General features: G+C 60.5%; 1 protein-coding gene across 8 annotated transcripts in view; it reads left to right on the top strand.

The window, feature by feature from the left end:
* The window catches only part of HDAC7 (histone deacetylase 7), a 249,146-nt gene extending 229,560 nt beyond the window's left edge, over positions 1 to 19,586 (top strand). For all 8 annotated transcript variants that reach the window (XM_065575979.1, XM_065575981.1, XM_065575984.1 and 5 more), the window contains 12 exons: positions 2,000 to 2,120; positions 3,340 to 3,389; positions 4,772 to 4,879; positions 5,633 to 5,688; positions 6,142 to 6,229; positions 7,476 to 7,595; positions 10,193 to 10,290; positions 14,082 to 14,200; positions 14,606 to 14,739; positions 15,831 to 15,915; positions 16,448 to 16,586; positions 17,085 to 19,586. In XM_065575979.1, the coding sequence (XP_065432051.1) occupies positions 2,000 to 2,120; positions 3,340 to 3,389; positions 4,772 to 4,879; positions 5,633 to 5,688; positions 6,142 to 6,229; positions 7,476 to 7,595; positions 10,193 to 10,290; positions 14,082 to 14,200; positions 14,606 to 14,739; positions 15,831 to 15,915; positions 16,448 to 16,586; positions 17,085 to 17,130 (1,164 nt within the window). In that variant the 3' untranslated portion in view covers positions 17,131 to 19,586. The remainder of the gene's footprint in view (positions 1 to 1,999; positions 2,121 to 3,339; positions 3,390 to 4,771; positions 4,880 to 5,632; positions 5,689 to 6,141; positions 6,230 to 7,475; positions 7,596 to 10,192; positions 10,291 to 14,081; positions 14,201 to 14,605; positions 14,740 to 15,830; positions 15,916 to 16,447; positions 16,587 to 17,084) is intronic.
* Positions 19,587 to 19,846: the final 260 nt, after the last annotated feature.

The following is a 19,846-nucleotide window of genomic DNA, read 5'->3' as shown; positions in this document are numbered from 1 at the left end:
GTCAGTGCCCGCTGATATCCAGGAGAGAGACATGGTTGCTTCCCAATCACGCACGCTGCCCACAAAGGTCCTGTCTCTGCTTCTCCCCTCTGGCTCCTGGCCCTGTTCCATCCCTCTGGTCCTGCTGACCCTCCTCCTTCCCCATGCTTTGCACAGCTGGGACCTAGCGGAGAGCATGGACGTTCCGTATCATCACAGGTATCTGTGTTAGCCCCTGCTGAGGTGGTTCCCCCGTCTCAGACCCTGCAAACTCAAGCCTTGTCCATGTACAGGCTTAGAAAGCTTGCAGCAGGTCTGATCTGCCCTACGTGGTTAGGTCAACGTGAGCTGCCTGGCGTCGACCTAGCTATGGACGTGTTTTCACTTAAATTTGGCTCCCGCCAACATGAGGGGCCCCTCTTCACCACCTTAGTAACACCCCCTCCCCGAGCGACGCAGTCACAGTCGATGTCATTAGGTCGACGCAGGGTCGGTGTAGACTCTGCATTGCTTACGTCGACTGTTACTGGCTCCAAGAGCCGACCCACAATGCCCCACGCTGACAGCACAATGGATACAAGTGTTCCTGGTGAGGACACGCACCGCCAACCCAAGGAGCCAAGCCATTTAATAGTGTGGTGGCTGTAGGCCAACGTAAGCTAGGTCGACATAATTCTATAGTGTAGATGTGGCCTTAGTCTCACTAGATTGGGGTTTGCCTATACAGGAGAGTGTTACCTGGTGTCCCAGGGAGTGTCCGTCCCTGCCTCCCAGCACAGCTAAACCGCGTGTGCTCTCCCAGTGCCAGCACCAGTTTGGTTTTAAAACACTTCCAAAGTCACATAAGCTAAACTGCCAAAGGCCCCTCTGATCAGAGCGCCTCTGCTGGGAGAATGACAGTGCTGGACTTTCTCACCTGCCTGGGCCTGCTCTGGGGATGAGCCTTTGGTCTAGTTACACTGGGGCAAACGGCTGGGGTTGGCGCGCTTAGCTCAAGTGAAGGCCTGCTCTGCACACTGCATGTGTCCTGATGGAGCCACGGGGGGCAGGGTTACTGCAGCAATTCTACGGATACAGCCCCAGTGCAGACCCAGTTATACTGGGATAAAGGTGCCCTCTCCCCACCCTGTCTGGGCTCACTGGACCCAGGTGAGCAGTGGACCTGCCAATGCACCAGCTCCCTCAATCTCCTCATGCCGGTACAGTTAAGTGCTACAGCCTTTGCATGTAGACGAGGCCTCAATCCCGCTCAAACCGATTTAGCTCAAAGCGGCAAGGCCAGGTCCTCGCCCATTTAACTACCATCAGTTTTGAACCGGTGCAACTGCTGTGCAGACAGGGCCTTGCAATTGGTTTGAAAGAAAGCTGAGACCGTAAAGACCAAGCAAGTCCTTGAGAGAGGGGCTGGCACGCTGAGCCCCCAGGGGCTGGGAGGGGATTAAAAGGGGGGCTGGCATGCTGAGCCCCCAGGGGCTGGGAGGGGATTGAGAGAGGGGCTGGCACGCTGAGCCCCCAGGGGCTGGGAGGGGATTGAGAGGGGGGCTGGCACGCTGAGCCCCCAGGGGCTGGGAGGGGATTGAGAGGGGGGCTGGCACGCTGAGCCCCCAGGGGCTGGGAGGAGATTGAGAGGGGGGCTGGCACGCTGAGCCCCCAGGGGCTGGGAGGGGATTGAGAGAGGGGCTGGCACGCTGAGCCCCCAGGGGCTGGGAGGGGGTTGAGAGGGGGGCTGGCACGCTGAGCCCCCAGGGGCTGGGAGGGGGCCTGGGTGTGAGGCTGGCACGCTGAGCCCCCAGGGACTCCCAGACCCCAACAGATCCACCCCCAGGCCTCCCTTCCTGGTGCTTAGATGTTGGTCCCAGCCCTGCAGCTCTCATTCAGGCCATTATTTCTCCAGCTGAGGGCAGGGACTGGGATTTCTGCTGGCGGTGGCATGTGGGCACGCAGGGGAGTAATGCCCATCCCTGCCGCCCGTTCTTCCCTCCCAATGCTGCTAACTTGCCCTGCTCCCATTTGTTGCCAGTGTCTGCGGGGGCGCAAGGCAACCCTGGAGGAGCTGCAGTCAGTGCACACGGAGCGCCACGTCTTCCTCTACGGCACCAATCCCCTCAATCGCCTCAAACTGGACAACGGGAAACTGGCAGGTAGGAGACAGGGCCACCCCTCCTCCCGCAGAGGCCAGCAAGCTGCCTCCTGGGGACACTGGTGGCCCCGCTGCCCCGGACACGTAGCCATCTGGGGTCGCACACTCCGGGCACTGGGCAACTTTAGCCCCATCCTCTCCGTTTCTCTGCACTGGACCCCAACCCTCCCCCACAAGCACTGATCCGTAGAGCCCCCTAAGGGCCAGGTCACAGAGGGAGCTGCTGGGAGTTAGGCACATTGGAAAATCTGGACCCAAGTGCAGCTGCACGAGGTTGGCTTCCTAGGCTGCAGGGAGAATGCAGGCCGCAGGGCCCACCAGGGCTGGTTCTCTGCTGCCTTGCACCTTGGCATTGCGCTGGGTAAATGCCACCCCAGGTGCAGAGCTGGAGGCAGAACGTGGGGTGGACATGGCCAGGCTAAGCCCAGAGCACTGGATGAAGTCTCCATCACCCTGCGTGCCATGGCCCTAGCCCCAGGGAGGTGGGGGGCTGGCTCTAGTTCACCACCGTGCCCCCATTGCAGGTAGCTTGGGGGTTCTCAGCCCAAGCCAAGAGGATGTGGGATTGCAGCTGGGCCAGGATGATTCTCCTAAACTCAACTACCCTCGCCTGGCGGCGCAGCTGGAACTGGCTTCTGAGGTCCCTGGCAGGAACCCTTCATAGGAGAGGACTGGGGAGTAGCCTGATGGGGTGCCCCGACTCCTGGGGAGGGCTAGGAGCAATACCCAATGCCCCCATGACACTGCCAGACACATGCAGCTGTGACAGCTGGCCCCAGTCCTGCCACCAACCTCCTCTGCCCCAGCTCTCCAGACCCTCCCACTCCTGGACTCTGCACGGCACTCAGCACCCTGCATCTTCCCTGTGTAGTACACACCCCTGCACCTTCCCAGACGCCTGCTGCTCCGGGCTCAGTCCAGCCCTGGCCACGCACCTCCACCAGATGCTGGAAAGCAAAGCCGAACTCTCGCCAAGCAGCCAGGCCAGGTGCCTCCTGCCCCCCATATCTCCCTCCTCCCAGGTGCCTCCTGTCCCCCTCACACTCCAGGCACCTCCTACCCTCTTGCCCCCCAACCTCCAGATGCCTCCTGCCACTCATCCCCAGCCCCCAGGTACCTCTTGCCCCCCCACCCCTAGCTGCTCCTGCTGCCTGCCTGTCAACCTACAGCGCCCCCCATGCCCTCCCACCCTGGTCCCTGACAGCCTCTCTCTCTTGCAGGGATCCTGTCGCAGAGGATGTTCGTCATGCTGCCCTGTGGGGGGGTGGGGGTAAGTGTCAGGCTCTGCCTTGGGGGACTTGGGGGAGAAGACTTGCGGTGAGTGGCTCAAGGGGCTAGGCCCCTTGCGCAGGCCGGACAGAACAGGAGCCCCCCTTCCCAAGGCGAAGACAGAGGCCTCGGCTCAGGAAACCTGGGGTTCAGTCACACAGCTCCCCTGCCCTCGCCCTGTGGGTGGGAGCAGGGCCTAGCCAGCCACGCTGGCCCCAGGACTATGTGGCATCTGAGGAAGCCATGGACTCTCTGGGCATGGAATAGTGCATGGTCAGCTCCAGGCAATGGGATCCCAGGGTCAGAGTGACCCCCCCATCAGCGGTTCAGTGCCCCGTGACATGGCTGGGAGGGCTCAGCCAGGCCCTGGCAGCCTGGAGCCCCGATCACCAAAAGCATTTGGCTCACAGAGGCCTGGGGTGGGGGTGGGGGCAGTGCAGGAATGGTGCCAGCCCAGGCAGGTCAGGGGAGCAGGGTGGGTCCGGGTCAGAGGGGCAGAGCAGTATCCCTGGGGGAGAGCAAACCAGCCGTCCACCTTGCCCAATGCTCCAGACACCCCCTGCTGCCTCTCTCCTTTCGCAGCCTGCTGTCCTGGTTTCTGTCCATTCACTGCACTCTCCTCTCCTCTCCTCTTCTCTCTCTGTCTCTCTCTCTTTCAGGAAGTGTCTCACTCTCTCCTCGCCTTCCCTCTCCCTGCTCTGGCTCTCCTCCTCCCCTGCCCTTGCTGCTGGGCCACTGGCTCCCTCGGTCCCATCTGCTCTCTCTCCTGCTCGGCCTCCCCTCCTGCCCACCCCATTCCCCCAGGCAGAGCAGGAGAGCGAAGGCACCTCGGCTGGACGCTGCCCCCTGTCTGTGGGCAGAGGGGGCGTTTGAGCCGCACACATGGACTTGATCAGAAGAGACTCTGAGGTTTCCGCTCTGGCTCGGCCCATGACGTGATCCTGATCAAACCAAGATGTTTGTTTAAACAGTAAAATAAAATAAAGAAGGTAAAATGCATTTTCTCCATCCCTGCCCCAGCCCCAGGCACAGGGGAGCCGCGCTGTGCAGAGCCCGCAATGGGCTCCCCCCGCCTCTGGCCCTGCTCAGCTAAGGGCTGGGCCATGCGGGGAGCTGGTGGCCTGGAGAGCTGGCCCAGCCTGGGGACTCGACGTGCAGAGGCCTGCCCGACTGGCCTGGGAAGTGGAGTTTGGGGGTTCGGTCACTTTCGGCTGCCCTCCGAGGACTGAGACTCAGCTGTTGGCACCGAGCAGCCAGCCAGTGTGCTGCTGCCAGAGCCAGCCCACATTTCGTGCTTTGGTCCCTCTGTAGAGACTCCCCCATGCCCAGCTCCGGCAGGGGCGGCCTGCCCCACTCACTGCTTTCTTATCCACTTGCTTCCAGGTGGATAGCGACACTATCTGGAACGAGCTGCACTCCTCCAACGCCGCCCGCTGGGCCGCTGGTAGCGTCACTGACCTGGCCTTCAAGGTGGCCACAAGGGAGCTCAAGGTAGGAGGAGGCCAGGAAATGAGCGCTGGCATCGTGCCAGTGTCTGGGGTGGGGACCCCTGGTCAGTCCCCTGGCTGATGGGGACTCATGGGGGTGCTCTCGCCCTCCTGTGTGGATCTCCAGGCCCTGGCATGTACCCATCAGAGTCTGGGACCCTGGACAGCAAGCCCCAGGACACTTCCCTCTGGAAGCCAGAGGTACCTGGACTTCATCTGGGTGGGGCAATGGGGAGCGCTGGCAGGATCAGCGGGCTTGACTTAGTGATTAGAGGGCTCGTGCAGGCAGCCAGCTCGGCAGCAGGGCCTGGTGCCCCCCTGGAAATGACAGACTTGCCCTCTAGCTCAAGCCAAGAGAGAGATGCTCATTCAGCATGGGAGTGAATGGCAGCCGGCCCCTGCCCAGCGCCAGCACCAAGAGCCCATCGGGGAGAGGGCCACTGACAGCAGGATCTGGCACGAGAGTGCAGGGGCAGGTTTCACACCCCTGAGTGCCACGACTGGAGCCACCTGGTGTTGGCGTGCTCCATGCAGGGGCCCCAGGGCTGAGGAAAAGAGTCTCTTGGGCTGTGGGGCCAGGCAAGTCCAGGCACTTCTGCGTGTGGGTGAGAGGGTCACCTTGGGGTCCTCCCGACTGCGTTGGGGTTGGACAAAGCACCCCCTGATACCCTCAGGGCAAGTCTGGCCCGTGCCCCGGGGGTGGGGGCAGAGGTGGGCAATAACGGCCCCACAATCACGTTCTTTGTCTTGCCCCCAGAACGGTTTTGCTGTGGTGCGACCCCCAGGACACCATGCGGACCCTTCCACAGCCATGTAAGAGCCATCATCTGCCTCCTGACCCTGTCTGCTTCCCGCCCGAGGAGTCTGGTCCAGGCCAGCTCGCTGCCAGGCTCCTCCCATCAGGAGTAGGCTGGAAAGGACACGGATCCCATGTGCTGTAGTAGCTAGTCATACAGGCCAGGAGCAGCTCAGGCTGGGAGTCCCTGCTGAGCGACCAGCCTCCAACCTTGGCTCCCCATTGTGCAGAGTGGGACTGACCAGCAGTGGGGAGGGGAGAATCCACCCCATGGAGGCAGTGACGGGAGGGGAAAACCCACCCTGCCAAGAGGGCAGTGGTTGGAGGGGGGAGAATCCACTCCGTCCAGAGGGCAGTGGGTGGAGCGGGGAGAACCCACCCGTCTGGAGGGGCAGGGTAGTGGCTGTCTCGGAGGATGCAGTGGCTGCTTGGGTAGGCACTGACCAGCTCCTACTCTTCCCTCCTTGCAGGGGTTTCTGCTTTTTCAACTCCGTGGCAATCGCTGCTAAGCAGCTGCAGCAGAAGGGGAAACTCCGCAAGATCCTCATTGTGGACTGGGTGAGTCTCCTCCAGCCCCACTGGCCCCCCGCTTTCTCCCCACTCTGTCCTCTCCTCAGGCTGGAGCTGTTCTCGATGGTTCCTCCCAGCTAGCTAGCTCCGGGCAGAGCCCAGCCCGCTGTATGTGATGCAACAAGCCACATGTCCCCAGTGATCTGTATGTACGCTGATAGTACGGCGTTGTCCTGCCTTCGAGGCCAGTGGCTTTGCAGATAGGGGTTGTGGGCTGGGGTTGAGTGGGTGGGTTAGTAGGCAGCCGCGGGTCAGGATTGAGAGGCACTGGCAGAGCTAAGTGGGTGGGTTAGGAGGGGGCTGTGGGTCAGGATTGAGGGGCACCGGCAGAGCTGTGGGTGGGGTGGGTTAGCAGGGAGCTGCAGGTTGGGATTGAGGGGCACTGGCAGAGCTGTGTGAGTGAGTGTGGCAGGATCCCCAGGGTGCAACCTGGAAATAGGGGACCGCTGTGCCCCCTTAACTCTCCAGCCTGAGCTGTCTCACACAACGCTTTGCTAGTGACAAGCAGCAAACTCTTCCCGGCGCTGTTATCACTCAGCATAACAGCACGTGGAGCCCCACACCCAGCTAGATTGCATGAAGGCACCCAAAGCCACTCATGAATTACACAGAGAAATGCACCAGCTAATTCCCCCCAGATCCCCAGCCTTACACCCCAGAACTGTACCGTCCGGCCCTGGTCAGAAGCCTCAATGTGCAAAGGACATGTACCAGCTTCTGTAAACTGAGCTGGGATTTCCCAAGCACTTCAAGGAAAATACACTGTTTTAGGTAAAGTATAAAACAGTTTTATTAACTACAGAAAGCTAGATTTTAAGTGATTATAAGTAACAGGCATAAAAGGTCAGAGATAGTTACCAAAGGAAATAAAAGATAAGCGCACAGTCTAAATCTGAAAACTTATGACACTAGGCAGTATTTAGATCAAGCAATTTTCTCACCCCACTGGATGTTACAGTTTTTAATACACAGGCCTCTCCCTTAAGCCTGGACCAGTCTCCTCAGTCTTCATCTTCTCAGTGTTCTTGATGCTTCCAGTGTAGATGGGGGAGGAGAAAGGCCAAAGCCTGGTGCCACTGTCCCCTATTTTATATCCTTAGTCCATCTGCCTAGAAGACACTTGGCAGAGGTCTGGGCAGTCCCTGTGCGGCCTGGACTCTTGTAGGCTCCTGACTCTAGGGCCATCCCATGGACAGAGGGTGAGGAGCTCGCTCACAGCCTCTCTCTCACACAGGATGTTCACCATGGCAACGGCACCCAGCAAGTGTTCTACAAAGACCCAGACATTCTCTACATTTCGTTACATCGCCATGATGATGGCAACTTCTTCCCTGGCAGTGGGGCAGCTGACGAGGTGAGAGCATTAGTCTCTGAGCCCTTCCCAGGTTACATCAGCTCTGCATCCTCTGGGAGACATGGGAATGGGGGCAGCATGCGAGGGGCAGAGCATGGGGGTGCCCAAGCTGGAGCGTGGCAGGAGAAGAGCTAGCCAGATGCCCTGTTGAATGGATTCACTCTGACCCCTTTTGCACGCCTTTCTTGTGAGCACTTGTGCATCACGCATGGCTCACGTGGACGACTGCCGAGAGCCAGTGTTGCACTCGTGCTCCCGGCCAGGTGGAGCCTGTCAAGTTTGGGGCAGGTCTGCGCTCTAGAGCCAGGAGCCCACACCTGGAGACGAATGGTGGCAAAAGGGACGTTCAGAGAAAAGCTCCAGGAACCATCCCAGCCCTGGCAACCCTGTGTGAGGTCGAGGGGCTGAAGGAGTGGCAGATCCTTAGCTTAACAGAGAGCAGGGAAGAATCGACCCAGGCCTGGAAGCATGCACATGGGAGGAGATTTCGGAGAGCAGGGAGCTCGTTAATCTTGCAGACAAAGGCTGAATGAAATCCAATGGCTGGAGCTGAAGCCAGGCAAATTCAGACTGGAAATAGGGTGTGAACGTTTAAGCGGGGGCGGGGGGGGGGGCAGTTAGCCATCGGAACATCTCCCCTAGGGATGGGGAGAGTTCTCCATTGCTCGGAGTCTGGCTGTCACTTTCTACAAGATCTGTTCTGGCTCAACCAGATGTATTGGGCCAGAGGCAGGACACCCTTGGTGGATCCCATGGGCTGGGCATACGATGCAGGGGCTCAGACCAGATGGTGATGATGGTCCCTTCTGGTCTTAAACTCTAGGAAATCGGGTGAGCACAGGGTGACCACAGCAGGGCCAGGGGAACTGGGGTTGGTCCTGTGTAGGGTAGGAAGCTGTGGGAGGTGGGAGGGGTCCCTGGGGTCACCAGGGGAAGGTCGGGTGGAGACGGGGGCAGGAATCGGGGAAGCTTGGCCAAGAGATGGGCAGAGGGGAAGTTTGGTAAAGTCTTGGGTTGATTGGGGAAGCTTGGGCAGGGCCACATGGCTCCTGTTGGTTGGGGAGGCTGGGTGGGGTCTGATCAGAGGAGGCTGGCCAGGGTGAGGGAAGCTGAGCAGGTCTGTACTGCTTTGCTCACTCGAGAGCCCCCGGCACCTCTCTGCTGTCCTTCGCTGAGCTCTGCTTAGCGTCTGCGGTAAAGAATTCCCCAGGCCTTCCTCTCCCCCAGGGCTGGGGGCTCTGCACAGCTCGCCCAAGGCCATCCTGGCCCCAACCCCCAGGGCTCTATGCTCTGCGCAGCTCCCCCAAGGCAGTCCGGCCCCCGCAAGGGCTGTGTGCTCCGCAAAGCCCCCAAGGCCGTGCTGCCCCTGACCTCAGGGCCGGGTACTCTGCACAGCTCCCCCAAGGCTGTGCTGCAGCACCCCATACCCGGCCGTGTTCTCCCTGCAGTGCCCTGGAGGCCAGCCTGGCTCGGGGAGCATGGCTGAGGAGGGGGAAAGGCAGAACACAGATACCGTCCAGTCCCTCGTCCTTTACAATGTACTTTCGAGGGGCTTTGTGCTGAGCGGTGAGGCAGGCCGAGCTCCCGTCCCTCGTCCAGGGGGATGGCAGAGCGGCTGAGGGCGGTTTATGATGCTTAGCCAGGAGCTGTGGTTACTAAGCACATTATGAGCTGTTTTCTCCTCCATGTCTTCCTGCCTATGCCGGGCCCACGGTGTCACGTGGCAGCGGCTGACGGTGTTTGTCCCAGGAACGAGTGTCAGCTCCTCCCTCCGAACACACCCAGCTGTGCAGGACAAGGCCTGGGGCGCTCCCCGTCTGGCCGAGAACACCATTTCAGCAGCAGACTGCACTGAGATCCACCACCGCCATCATGTCCATCAAGTCATCCCTCTTCCCCCCCCCCCGCACTGCCAGCCTCACCTTGTGCAGCCATTGCACAGGTGCAGAGCAACCCTGACTTGGGCCCCTGGGGCTTCCCCTGCAGGAATCCCACTGGGGATTGTTATTTTAGGGATGTCAAGGCCTTGATGCCTATTCTGACTGCCCTGTCTCAGCTCCAGTACCTCCCAGGCCAGAGGTTCCGCACAGTGACTCCTGCCCCCCAACCCAGATCTCGCCGTCGAGCCAGCCTCAGTTGACAGGCTGTGAGGGACGGACAAATCCCCCACGCCCCTGGGGAATCAATTCCAACGGTTAATTCTAAACATCCCGTAGACAAGCTTCGGCTGGCGGCAGGATTCCCCTCCACTTCCTGTTCCAGACGGTCCCCAGGTAAAGCAGCTGTCATGACCCACCCTGGCTTGCAGTGGAGTGTGTGCAAAGCACAAGGGGTGACATGCCACAGGGAAACACCACAGCTCCTTACTGCGCATCAAGGGCTCTGCTTTGACAAGTCCTCTGAGGTGCAGCCATTGCCCTGGGCTGGAGCCTGAGCCCAGGGACCGGCTGTGGACTACGTGGGTCTCCAGTCTGGCCTCGCTGTAGCCGATCCTGGCTGGGGAGCGTGTAGCTAAGAGCTTCCCTGGCGTGGTACGGTGGGCCCTGCCATTGAACACCATGCCCTCTGCTGCAGCGCTCTTCCTTTCTGTCTTCCAGGTTGGCTCTGGCGCTGGCGAGGGATTTAATGTCAATGTGGCTTGGACTGGTGGGCTCGACCCACCCATGGGGGATCCGGAATACTTGGCAGCTTTCAGGTAGCCTTCCTGTGGGTGGCTCTGTTCCGAGCCACGCCTCCCCCCATCTCTTCCCAGCCATCCCCCCCCCTTTTGTCCCTAGCCACACCCCTCCCTGTCTCTTCCCAGCCACCCCCCTCCCTGTCTCTTCCCAGCCTTGCCCCTCCCTGGCTGTCCCCAGCTGCTCCCCTCCCTGTCTCTTCCCAGCCACGCCCCTCCCCTTCTGTCCCCAGCTGTGCCCCTCCCTGTCTCTTCCCAGCCGCACCCCTCCCATTCTGTGCCCAGCCGCACCCCTCCCCATCTCTACCCCAACGCCCCCTCATAGACTCATAGACTTTAAGGTCAGAAGGGACCATTATGATCATCTGGTCTGACCCCCTGCATGCTGCAGGCCATAAAACCGTCCCTACCCCTTCCCTGGACTCTGCTGTTGAAGCCCCCAGTCACACCCATTGTGACGGGTTGGGGATCACAGAAACCCCCTTGGAGCTGCCACCTGGTGGGCCAAGGCTACTTCTGCCCCTGCTTCCCGGCCTTTTCCAGCCTGGGACTCCCGAATCCTGTCTGCTTTGAGCCAGACCTGCTGATCTGCTGCAAACTCAGACCCTGGTCTGAGCCACGTCCACTAACAGCCGTAGGCATCCTGGAAGCAGCTCAGGAAGTGCTCTTGTCTACGACACCCAGGTGCCCAACTCCCAATGGGGTTCAAACCCTGAATAAATCCGTTTTACCCTGTGTAAAGCTTATACAGGGTAAACTCAGAAATAGTTCGCCCTCTATAACACTGATAGAGAGAGATGCACAGCTGTTCCCCCCCCCCCCCCCCCCCCCCCGCCCCAGGTACTAACACGTACTCCAGGTAACTTAATAAGTAAAAAGTGATTTTAATAATTACCGAAAGTAGGATTCAAGTGATTCTAAGTAGTTACAGACAAAACAAAGTGAATTACTAAGCAAAATAAAATAAAACCCGCACGTCTATGTCTAATCAAACTCAACACAGATATAAAAACCTCAGTAGTGCCAGTCTTTCTTTTACAGGCTGTAGAACTCCTAGCCTGGGTCCAGCAATCGCCCTCCCCTTCTGTCCCCAACCACGCCCCTTCCTGGCTGTCCCCAGCCCTTCCCCCACCCCCTCTGTCCCCAGCTGCGCCCCTCCCTGGCTATCCCTAGCCGCACCTCCCCATCTCTTCCAAGCCGCGCCCCTCCCTGGCTGTCTTCAGCCATGCCCCTCCCCTTCTGTCCCCAGCCGCACCCCTCCCTGTCTCTTCCCCAACGCCCCCCTCCCCTTCTGTCCCCAGCTGCACCCTTCCCCATCTCTACCCCAAAGCCCCCCTTCCCTTTTGTCCCCAGCCATGTCCCATCCCAACTGTCCCAAGCCATGCCCATGGGGAAGGCTAGCCCCCAGCCCCCTTCCTTCCCTCCCCCCCCCCCCCCCCCCCGCTGGAGCCCAGAGTCCCCCCACCCCAGCCCTAGCCCTGGAGCACCAGACAGGCAGGAAGTGTGGTCCCAGCCCTGAAGTGCTAGGTGGGTGGGCAGCGTGGCTTGGGCACAGGTCCCCCCGCAGTCCTGCTGGGGTTTGGCAGAGCTTGGGGTTCCAGCCAGAGGCAGGTGGTCACATGGCTTCCTGGGGCTACTCATAGTCCTACGAGGAGCTCTGCAGGGGAATGAGGCGTGGGGGGCATTGGTGTGAAGCACATCAGCCCAGGGGCTTCAGCGACCCTGTGCGCAGCACAGTTGGGTATTGGGTTACTGTTAGGCCAGGATCCCAGCCAGGACTCTGAGCCAGTCCCTCTGCAGACTGGGGCGAGCCCATGCCAGCACAGGCTGCTGCTGCCATGCTCTGCATGGCACCCAGTAGCTGCCCGCGGGCAGGGGCAGCATTGGCTGCTCCCGCAGGGGATGGTTAGTGACTCCCTTGGGAATCCTGCCTCTTGGGAGGACCTTGGGAGCAGCCCAAATCAGGGAGGTTTGGGTGGCCCCCAAATGGGGCAGCCCAATGCAGGAGTGGGTCTGAAGGGGCAGCCCAGAGTAGGGCGGGGGGGTTGGAAAGATGCAACCCCATCCATTTGGGAAGATGCACAGATCCCCTGTGTCAGGGGGAGACAACAGGGGACCACCCTTGCTGGAACAGCCCCTCTCCCGGCCCCGGCCCAGGGCGTTAAGGATGTTGGCTCAGCTAAGCACCAGCTGGGAGCTGCAGGCGCTGTGTGAGCCAGCCCAGCGCACATGGCCCTGGCTCACGGCAGTCATCCCCTCTGCTCCCACACCCGGGCTTTGCTTTTACTCCAAAGATTCTAGAAATAGCTCTCTGTTTACACAGCAATGTGATCTCCACTCACTCCCAGGCCCCCTGGCCTCGCCAGTGCTGGAGTCAGCCCACCCATGGGCCGCTCAACGCTTCTGCTGTCCACAGACCTGCCTAGGTCTTGCCCTGCTTTGTCCAGGACCTCCTTCCCAGAGCCCTAGGGCAGCCATGTCTCCCACTGCAGCAGGGCTGAAAGGGGAAGAGAGTCTGATCCAGCCCCAGAGTGCCTGTGAGCGGCAGCAGCCCCTCTGAGAGGCTGCATTTCCAGGGAGCCCGCGGAATATCCTGCCCTTTGAACCAACAGCCTGGTCCCTTCCCTTTTGTTCCCCACCTGCCTGCAGCTGAAACTGGCTCCTGGCTTCGCTCGCTGTCCCCAGGAGCATGGCCTTAAGCTCCCAGCTGGGATCTGCTGGAGAGGGGCCAGCGCACAGACCCAGGGAATCTGGCCATGCTGGAGCTGTTCCTTTGAACGGACATTGTCTGTGTCTGGGATCCAGTGTTCCCGTGGTTTGCTCTCTATCCCTGTGGGATGTGCAGTGTCTGGCTGTGCTGTCCATAGTATATGTCTGTCTGTCTCTCTGTTAGAGGCATAGGCCCTTTAGGAGGGAGCCAGGATCCATGTGGATTTGTGCTCTGGGATGTACACGCAGGACCCTCAGCCCCCATTATTGACAAGGGGGCTGTGCGACCTTCATGCACCAACGAACCCAGACATTTTCTTTAGTGTCGCTCAGTAGGCCTCAGCCTTTTCTTCCCGAGACACCTCTTCCTTCCCCACCTCCAGCCCTGGCCATATGTTTCCTCACTTTCTTTCCTGGCACAGATCCCAATTTCCTCCCTCTCCCTCCACCATCAGCGGCAAGTGCCCACTCCATTCACAACCCACCTGATAAAATGATCAGCAACAACTAGTTAGCCGTGACATATGAAGTGTAATCATTACTCTTCAGAGTGAACACTCCATCTCTGAATGGGAGGGAGTTCACACCTCCCAGAGCCATTGTTTCAGGCTGTCTGCAGGCTCCAGAAGACGTCACTGCATTGGTACACAGGTTATGTTGAGAAGGCCAGCTTCACTACCCTGAGGGCTGGAAAGCATAGATCCTGCCAAACCAGTGCATGTTACAGGGGCTCCATCGAGCAGGACAGTTCTGGCCTGTGGCCTAGAGTTTGACACCTGCTCTAGGGTACCTTTTGTGTGTTTGTCTTTAAAGTTCTAATCGCAGAGTTTGTGCAGCACCTGTCACCACTGCACCGTCCCAGAGGGGCCTTTTCCTGGGGCAGAGGTGTAGGGAGAGAAGGCCGTGTGCTCGGCTGCAGTTTTGTGCAGAGATTCGTTGTGTCGTCCAGCTCTGTGATGCTGCTCCCTCTGCAGTTCCCTGCTAATGCCACTCTCGCTGCGTCAGTGTCAGAGCTGGGACTGGAAGCCGGGCGGCCCAGCCCCTGCCGTGTGCTCAGCCCCAGGCCATTGCCCCTGCTGAACGTATGTTTTCTTCCCTGTCAGAACTGTCGTGATGCCGATCGCCCACGAGTTCTCCCCGGACGTGGTGCTGGTGTCTGCGGGGTTTGACGCAGCCGACGGCCACCCGCCACCGCTGGGAGGCTACAAAGTCTCTGCCAAATGTAAGGAGCTGCAGTTGATGCTTGTGCACTGGCAGGTTAGAAAGCAAGCCAGGACTGGGTCTGCCCGGAACAGGACGGTTCAGGAGCTGCTACGGGAGGCCAGGGGGGAAGAATGTGCTCCCAGTGTGGAAGCGAGGGGAGAGCTGCTCCAGGGGCGGCTCCCGTGGCCGGCACTGGCCCAGAGGGGCTCTCCACGTAGCAAAGGCCCCAGTCACTGGCACACATGGTCCCGGGGATACAGAGTCCCCGAGGCTGATGGTCTGGGCTGGGGTCCAATGCCAGCTGCTTGCGCCTGTCAGCCCCGCTCCTGGTAGCCAGGACAGTCTGCAAAGCAGGCACGTGCCTGGGCATGATCAGTGCAGCAGCGTGGCTGACAGGCTGCCCCTTTGGCTTCTTCCTCCTTAGGCTTCGGCTACATGACCCGACAGCTGATGAGTCTGGCAGGAGGAGCCATCGTCCTCGCCCTGGAAGGGGGCCATGACCTCACGGCCATCTGCGATGCCTCAGAGGCCTGCGTGTCCGCCCTGCTGGGCAATGAGGTGAGGCCGCGAGCTGCGGCATGTGCTCCTCCCAACCCCAGTGGTCAGGGCAGCGGAGCTGGGAGGCAGCCCGAGCTCCCTGGCCCCGCCCCAGTGGTTGCTGCCCCGTGGAACTGGCAAGAGGCAAGTGAGGCAAATCCTGGGGCTGGATCCCATGGAAGTTAGGGGAGGTGCATTCGCCCACAGGTGCTGACTCCGTGGGTGCTCCGGGGCTGGAGCACCCATGGGGAAAAATTAGCGGGTGCTAATTTCTGCACCCACCGGCAGCCAAGCTCCCCCCCGCTCGCCTCCTGCTCCCCCACCCCCACGCCGTGTCCCCCCCTCCCTTCAAGGCCCCCACCCCCCCGGCCGCCTAACAGCTGTTTGGCAGCACTTAGGACTTTCCGGGGGAGGAGCGGGGACGTGGCATGCTCAGGGGAGGAGGCGGAGAAGAGGCAGGGCAGGGGCGGGGACTTGGGGAATGAGGGCGGGAAGGGGGCAGGGCTGGGGTTGGAAAAGGTGGGGGGGCGGGGACTTTGGGGAAGGGGTGGAATGGGGGTGGGGCAAGGGCAGTGCAGGGGCAGGAAGAAGTGGGGCAGGAGCGGGGCCAGGGACGGTGGGGGTCCAGCACCCACCGGGCAGAGGGGAAGTCGGCGCCTATGCGTGACTCGCCCAGCTCCTGTCCACTGGACACTGCCACACAGCAGGGTACCCCCTTTGCCCACAGCCTGCTATCCTCTGCAGGGGCCTGCTGTCTCCTGCAGCATTGGGGGGCCCATGTGGGGGCAGGACAAGGCTGATCTGTTATGACAGGCCACCAGTCTGCTCCTCTTCCATCTCCCTGAAGCAGGACACACTGTTCAGCATCCCTAACGCCAGCCTGGTGCCTATCTAATAGGCCGGCCCCAAGTATCCCAGAACCTCCATGTAGGGCAGTAGGGCGCGGCTGCGACCCCGGCTGCCCCACAGCCCAGCGTTCCATCACAGGGCCAGCCAAAAGTCGCCGTGTGTTCCGGCTGCGCTGCCCCCTGGGGATTGCACAACTCTCTGCACTGAGCTCCCCTCCCGGCCGGAAGCAGCACTAATGGCCTGGCTGGCGTTTGTCCCTGCAGCTGGATCCCCTCCCAGAGGAGAGCATGAGGCAGAAGCCGAACCCCAATGCCGTGCGCTCCTTGGAAGCAGTGATCCGGGTCCAGAGTGAGTGTGCCTGGGAGGAGCTGACTCCAGGGGGGCCAGAAAAGGGATATGGGAGGGGGGGGAGGAGTGGGGACACGGCGCCCCACAGTCACACCGCCATTCCAGAGCGGGCTCCATCACTGGTACTCAGCACCCGCCTCAGCTGGGGCTCGAGAGCGTGGTGGGGGTGCTGGAGCTGTGTGGCTGCTTCATGCCTGGAGTTACAGGCAGGGGCGCAGCCCCAGCGCCAGAAGGCACATCAGGGTCTCATTTCCCTCCCAGAGAAGGCTAAGCCATGCCACTCACCCTAGAGAACTTGGGAAAGCACCTAGTGCAGGAAAACCCAGACAACCAGAGGCTGGACAAAGCTAGGCCAGCCTCCCCCTTCCTCTCTGTGAGCAGCAAGCCCTCTGCCCCTCCTCCTCCTCTTCTCTGAGCAGGAAGACCCCTCTCTCTTCCTCCCCTGCTCTGAGAATGGGGAGGCCACCCCTCCCCCTGCCCCAATGTGCCCTCAGGGGGGTGAGGGTCCCCCTAAGCCCTGCCTCTCTTTCAGGTAAATACTGGGGCGCCGTGCAGCGCTTTGCCTCCAAGGTGAGCTGCTCGTTCCTGGAGGTGCAGCACCATGACCCAGAGGAGGTGGAGACGGTGACGGCCTTGGCCTCCTTGTCGGTGGCAGTGATGGTGGAGAAGAGGTGATGGTGCCATTCCCTGTAGCCCTGGGGTCGCCCAGAACCCCAGCACTGCTCTCTGGCCCTGAGCCTCTTGGCACCATGGCTCCGGTGTGCTGTCAGCCAGGGACCAGGGCATGGGCAAGCTGTGGGCACCTGTTGGGCCTAACCCCCTAAATCCCTAACCAGCAACCCCCTGAGCCCAGCCTGCACCAGCTTTGTGAGTGCAACACAGACTGCCCTCACGGGGCAGTAGGGTAGTGCCTGGGGATTCCTTCTTCTTGGGGTCTGCCCCTTGGGGTTGTACGGCACCCACTAGGGCAAGATCGGTCCAAAGGCATTTAGCGCCCAGGGCTTGCAACTGCAGTATCACGTTAGCAAGTGCACCCCCACGAGTAGGGGATGGCGGGGGGAGCAGCCCCCCTCTGGCCATGGTGTATGGGGAATTCCAGCTGTTCCCCTGGGGGTTGGCAGGGGGAACAGGCCCCCTCTGACCATGCTGACTGGTTTCCTCTACCGTAGGCCAGAGGATGAGCCGATGGAGGAAGAGGAGCCCATGAATCAGTGATGAGCGGTGCTGGTCTCTGAGTCGCCAGTGGCAGGAAGGAGTCTGGACTCTCCCTAGCCCATGACTCGCTCTCGACTCTTGGCTGCCTGTTTGCCACGTTGTCCTCTCTCCCCAAGTCACATCCCGGAACGGACTGGCCCTCCAGCTGCGGTATCGGCAGGTCATCCACAAAGGATCCCACTGCTGCCTGGGAATCACCCTCCTGCTTGGGATCAGCCGAGGACCAGAAACTCCCTCTCAAAGGATCTGCCCTGCAGTGCTTGGCAACGCACCTTCCACCTGCTCTCCCCTCAGGGCCTTGCAGGGGCGTAAAGGGCCAATGGGGTGTGAGAAGGCCTCGGCCCTGCCCCCTTGGTGGAGAGCTGCTTTTCTCCAAGGGCTCGTCCTGTGGCAGTGGGGAACTGGACAGGTGTTGGGATGGACAGTGGTGGCTGACGTGCAGTTCAGAGCCAACCTCAGGATTGTGCCCCTTCTCCAGACAGCCAAAGGTTCCACCAGGGACTCCCTGCACTGCCTGCTCCTGGGAGGGGGGATGGAACATTCTTTGTACCTTTGTCTAGGAGCGATCGGAGCCTCCGGCCAGGCACGAGGTGGGAGCTAGGGGTGACGATGACTTGGGGCTCGAGCCCATTGTGAATGAGACGAGGTTAGAAGATGGTTGACGACATGCAAATCACAGGGAAGCCCTGGACTCCGGTGTCCCATGTGCCCAGAACTGCAAGCCTGGGACTTGGTCTCCTTAACCACTAACCAGAGCGTAAGCCCTCGGGGACGGGGCCCCTCTGATTTGCACTATCTGCAGATTACACGTGCTAATACGCACCTGACATACCCTTCTTTCCATGGGACTTTGGGGAACAAACTCCTCTGCAGATGGACGTTCACGAGGTGATCTGAGCCCTGGAACAACCAGCCCGGCCAGTGACCTGAGGATCCATGTCTAATGGGGCCCTTTGTCCGGCTCCAGGGGAGGGGGGCTTCTTCCAGAGTAGCCACTAAGGGCTCTCCCAGTGTCCTTGAGACAGCCCACACTAGGGAGCCTGCCTTAGCCCCCAGCCCTGTTCCCTGCCCAGTACCCCAGCTGTCGAGGAGAAACAGGGCATCTTAGGGCTGACATGGGCTCAGCTCAACCTGGGTCTGAACGCTGCTCAGCTAGCCCAGGCTGGCACATTAGAAACACTCCAGAGAGCCCCCGAGATCCAGCCAGAGCCTCTCTGGAGTGAGCAGAAACCCCAGCCCAATACCTGCTCCCCTAGAAGTCACAGGTGCTGTGCAGACCCTGCCCGAGCTCAGGACCCCCATCATGCAAGGTGCCGCACAGCCACCCCTCCACCGCCGCCATTGAGGTCCTGTAAGCCTGGTGCTTCACAGACCCCAACCAAGATCAGGGCCCAGTCGTGCTAGCTGCTGCACGGACCCCAACCACGATCAAGCCAGGTGCTGCACAGACCCTAGCTGAGACTGGGGCCCTGTCAAGCCAGCACTACACAGGCACACAGTGACTGACAGCTCCCTTCCTCAACTTCCGTGGGACTAGGATCTGGGCTGATCTTGCAAAGTGTTTCCCCCCTCCCTGGGTAGACCACATGGGTTCACACACACGCCCCTGTAGCCTTGGCGCCTTCCACTCACCCAGCTGGAGGAGACCAGCGGTTCTGCTCCCCAGAAATGGCATTGGAGAGCCTGTGGCCTCCAAAATTGGCAGCTTTTACAACCCTCACTGACCCCGGCTTCACTGTTTGTATCATCTCACAGCGACACGGAAGAGCTAAAAACATTCCACACCCCCCCGCCCTTAAACAGGTTTTGCTGAGGAACAGCGTTGGGTCGGCTGGCAGCAGTTTCCTGGGAGAAGAACAGCTCCCCCCCCCCCCCCACCCCCCAAAAGCGCCAGCCTCAGCCTGCGCTACAAGCCAACACTCCTGGGTTAATCTCCAGCTGGCTCCTGTCCAGGTGGGGTCGTCGTGTCCAGTCTCCTAGTGTAATGGGAGCGAGCCCTCCTCTGCCAGGGGCACCGGGGATCGACCCCTCTCCACTCCTTGGCTGTGTCCTCCAGGACAATCTCGCCATTTCTTTAGAGAGGGGCCTGGCCCAGAAGCTGATGTGACATGCAGCAGTGGGAGCAGTTGGGCCCATTATCTGGGGCCTGTGTGATGGCCACAAGCACTTTCTGGGGGGCGCCCCCCTTGGCTGAACTGAGTGTCTCCTTGGGTCCATGCCAATGTCCAAAATAGAAGCACACAGGAAGTGTGGAGACATGCATTTCAGTGAGGCCGGTGGGGCAGACTGCAGGGCCTGGGATACCTGGCCAGGGTCTGGAGGTGGGGGGTAGGCATGCAGGGCTGGGTGTCTGGCGAGGCACTGTCTGCAAGGAGAGGGAGAGTCTGTTTGTAAAAATATAACAAAGAGAAAAAAAGACCTTGGAAGAATAAATATTTCTTTGCCTTAGAACTGCACAAGCTGTGTGCGGGGATATGGCTACATCGCCGACCTGGGTCTCAGACACTCACGGCACAGCTCAGACTGCGCCACGGCCTGCACCATCCACGTGCTCCCCTGGATGTGGCTCCCCCCCCCAGAGCCCCATGGACATGTTCCGTCCAGTGCCCCAATGGGTCTGTTGTCCGCCCAGTGCCCCATGGACACATTGCCCCCAGACCCAAATGCTCCTGTGGGTCTGTTGTCCCCCCCTAGTGCCCCATGGATATGTTCCCCC

The sequence above is a fragment of the Chrysemys picta genome, chromosome 22 (assembly GCF_011386835.1).
Source record: "Chrysemys picta bellii isolate R12L10 chromosome 22, ASM1138683v2, whole genome shotgun sequence".
NCBI lineage: Eukaryota > Metazoa > Chordata > Testudines > Emydidae > Chrysemys > Chrysemys picta.
Note: the sequence above shows the minus strand (reverse complement) of the source record. Positions and strands in the feature narration are given on the sequence as shown.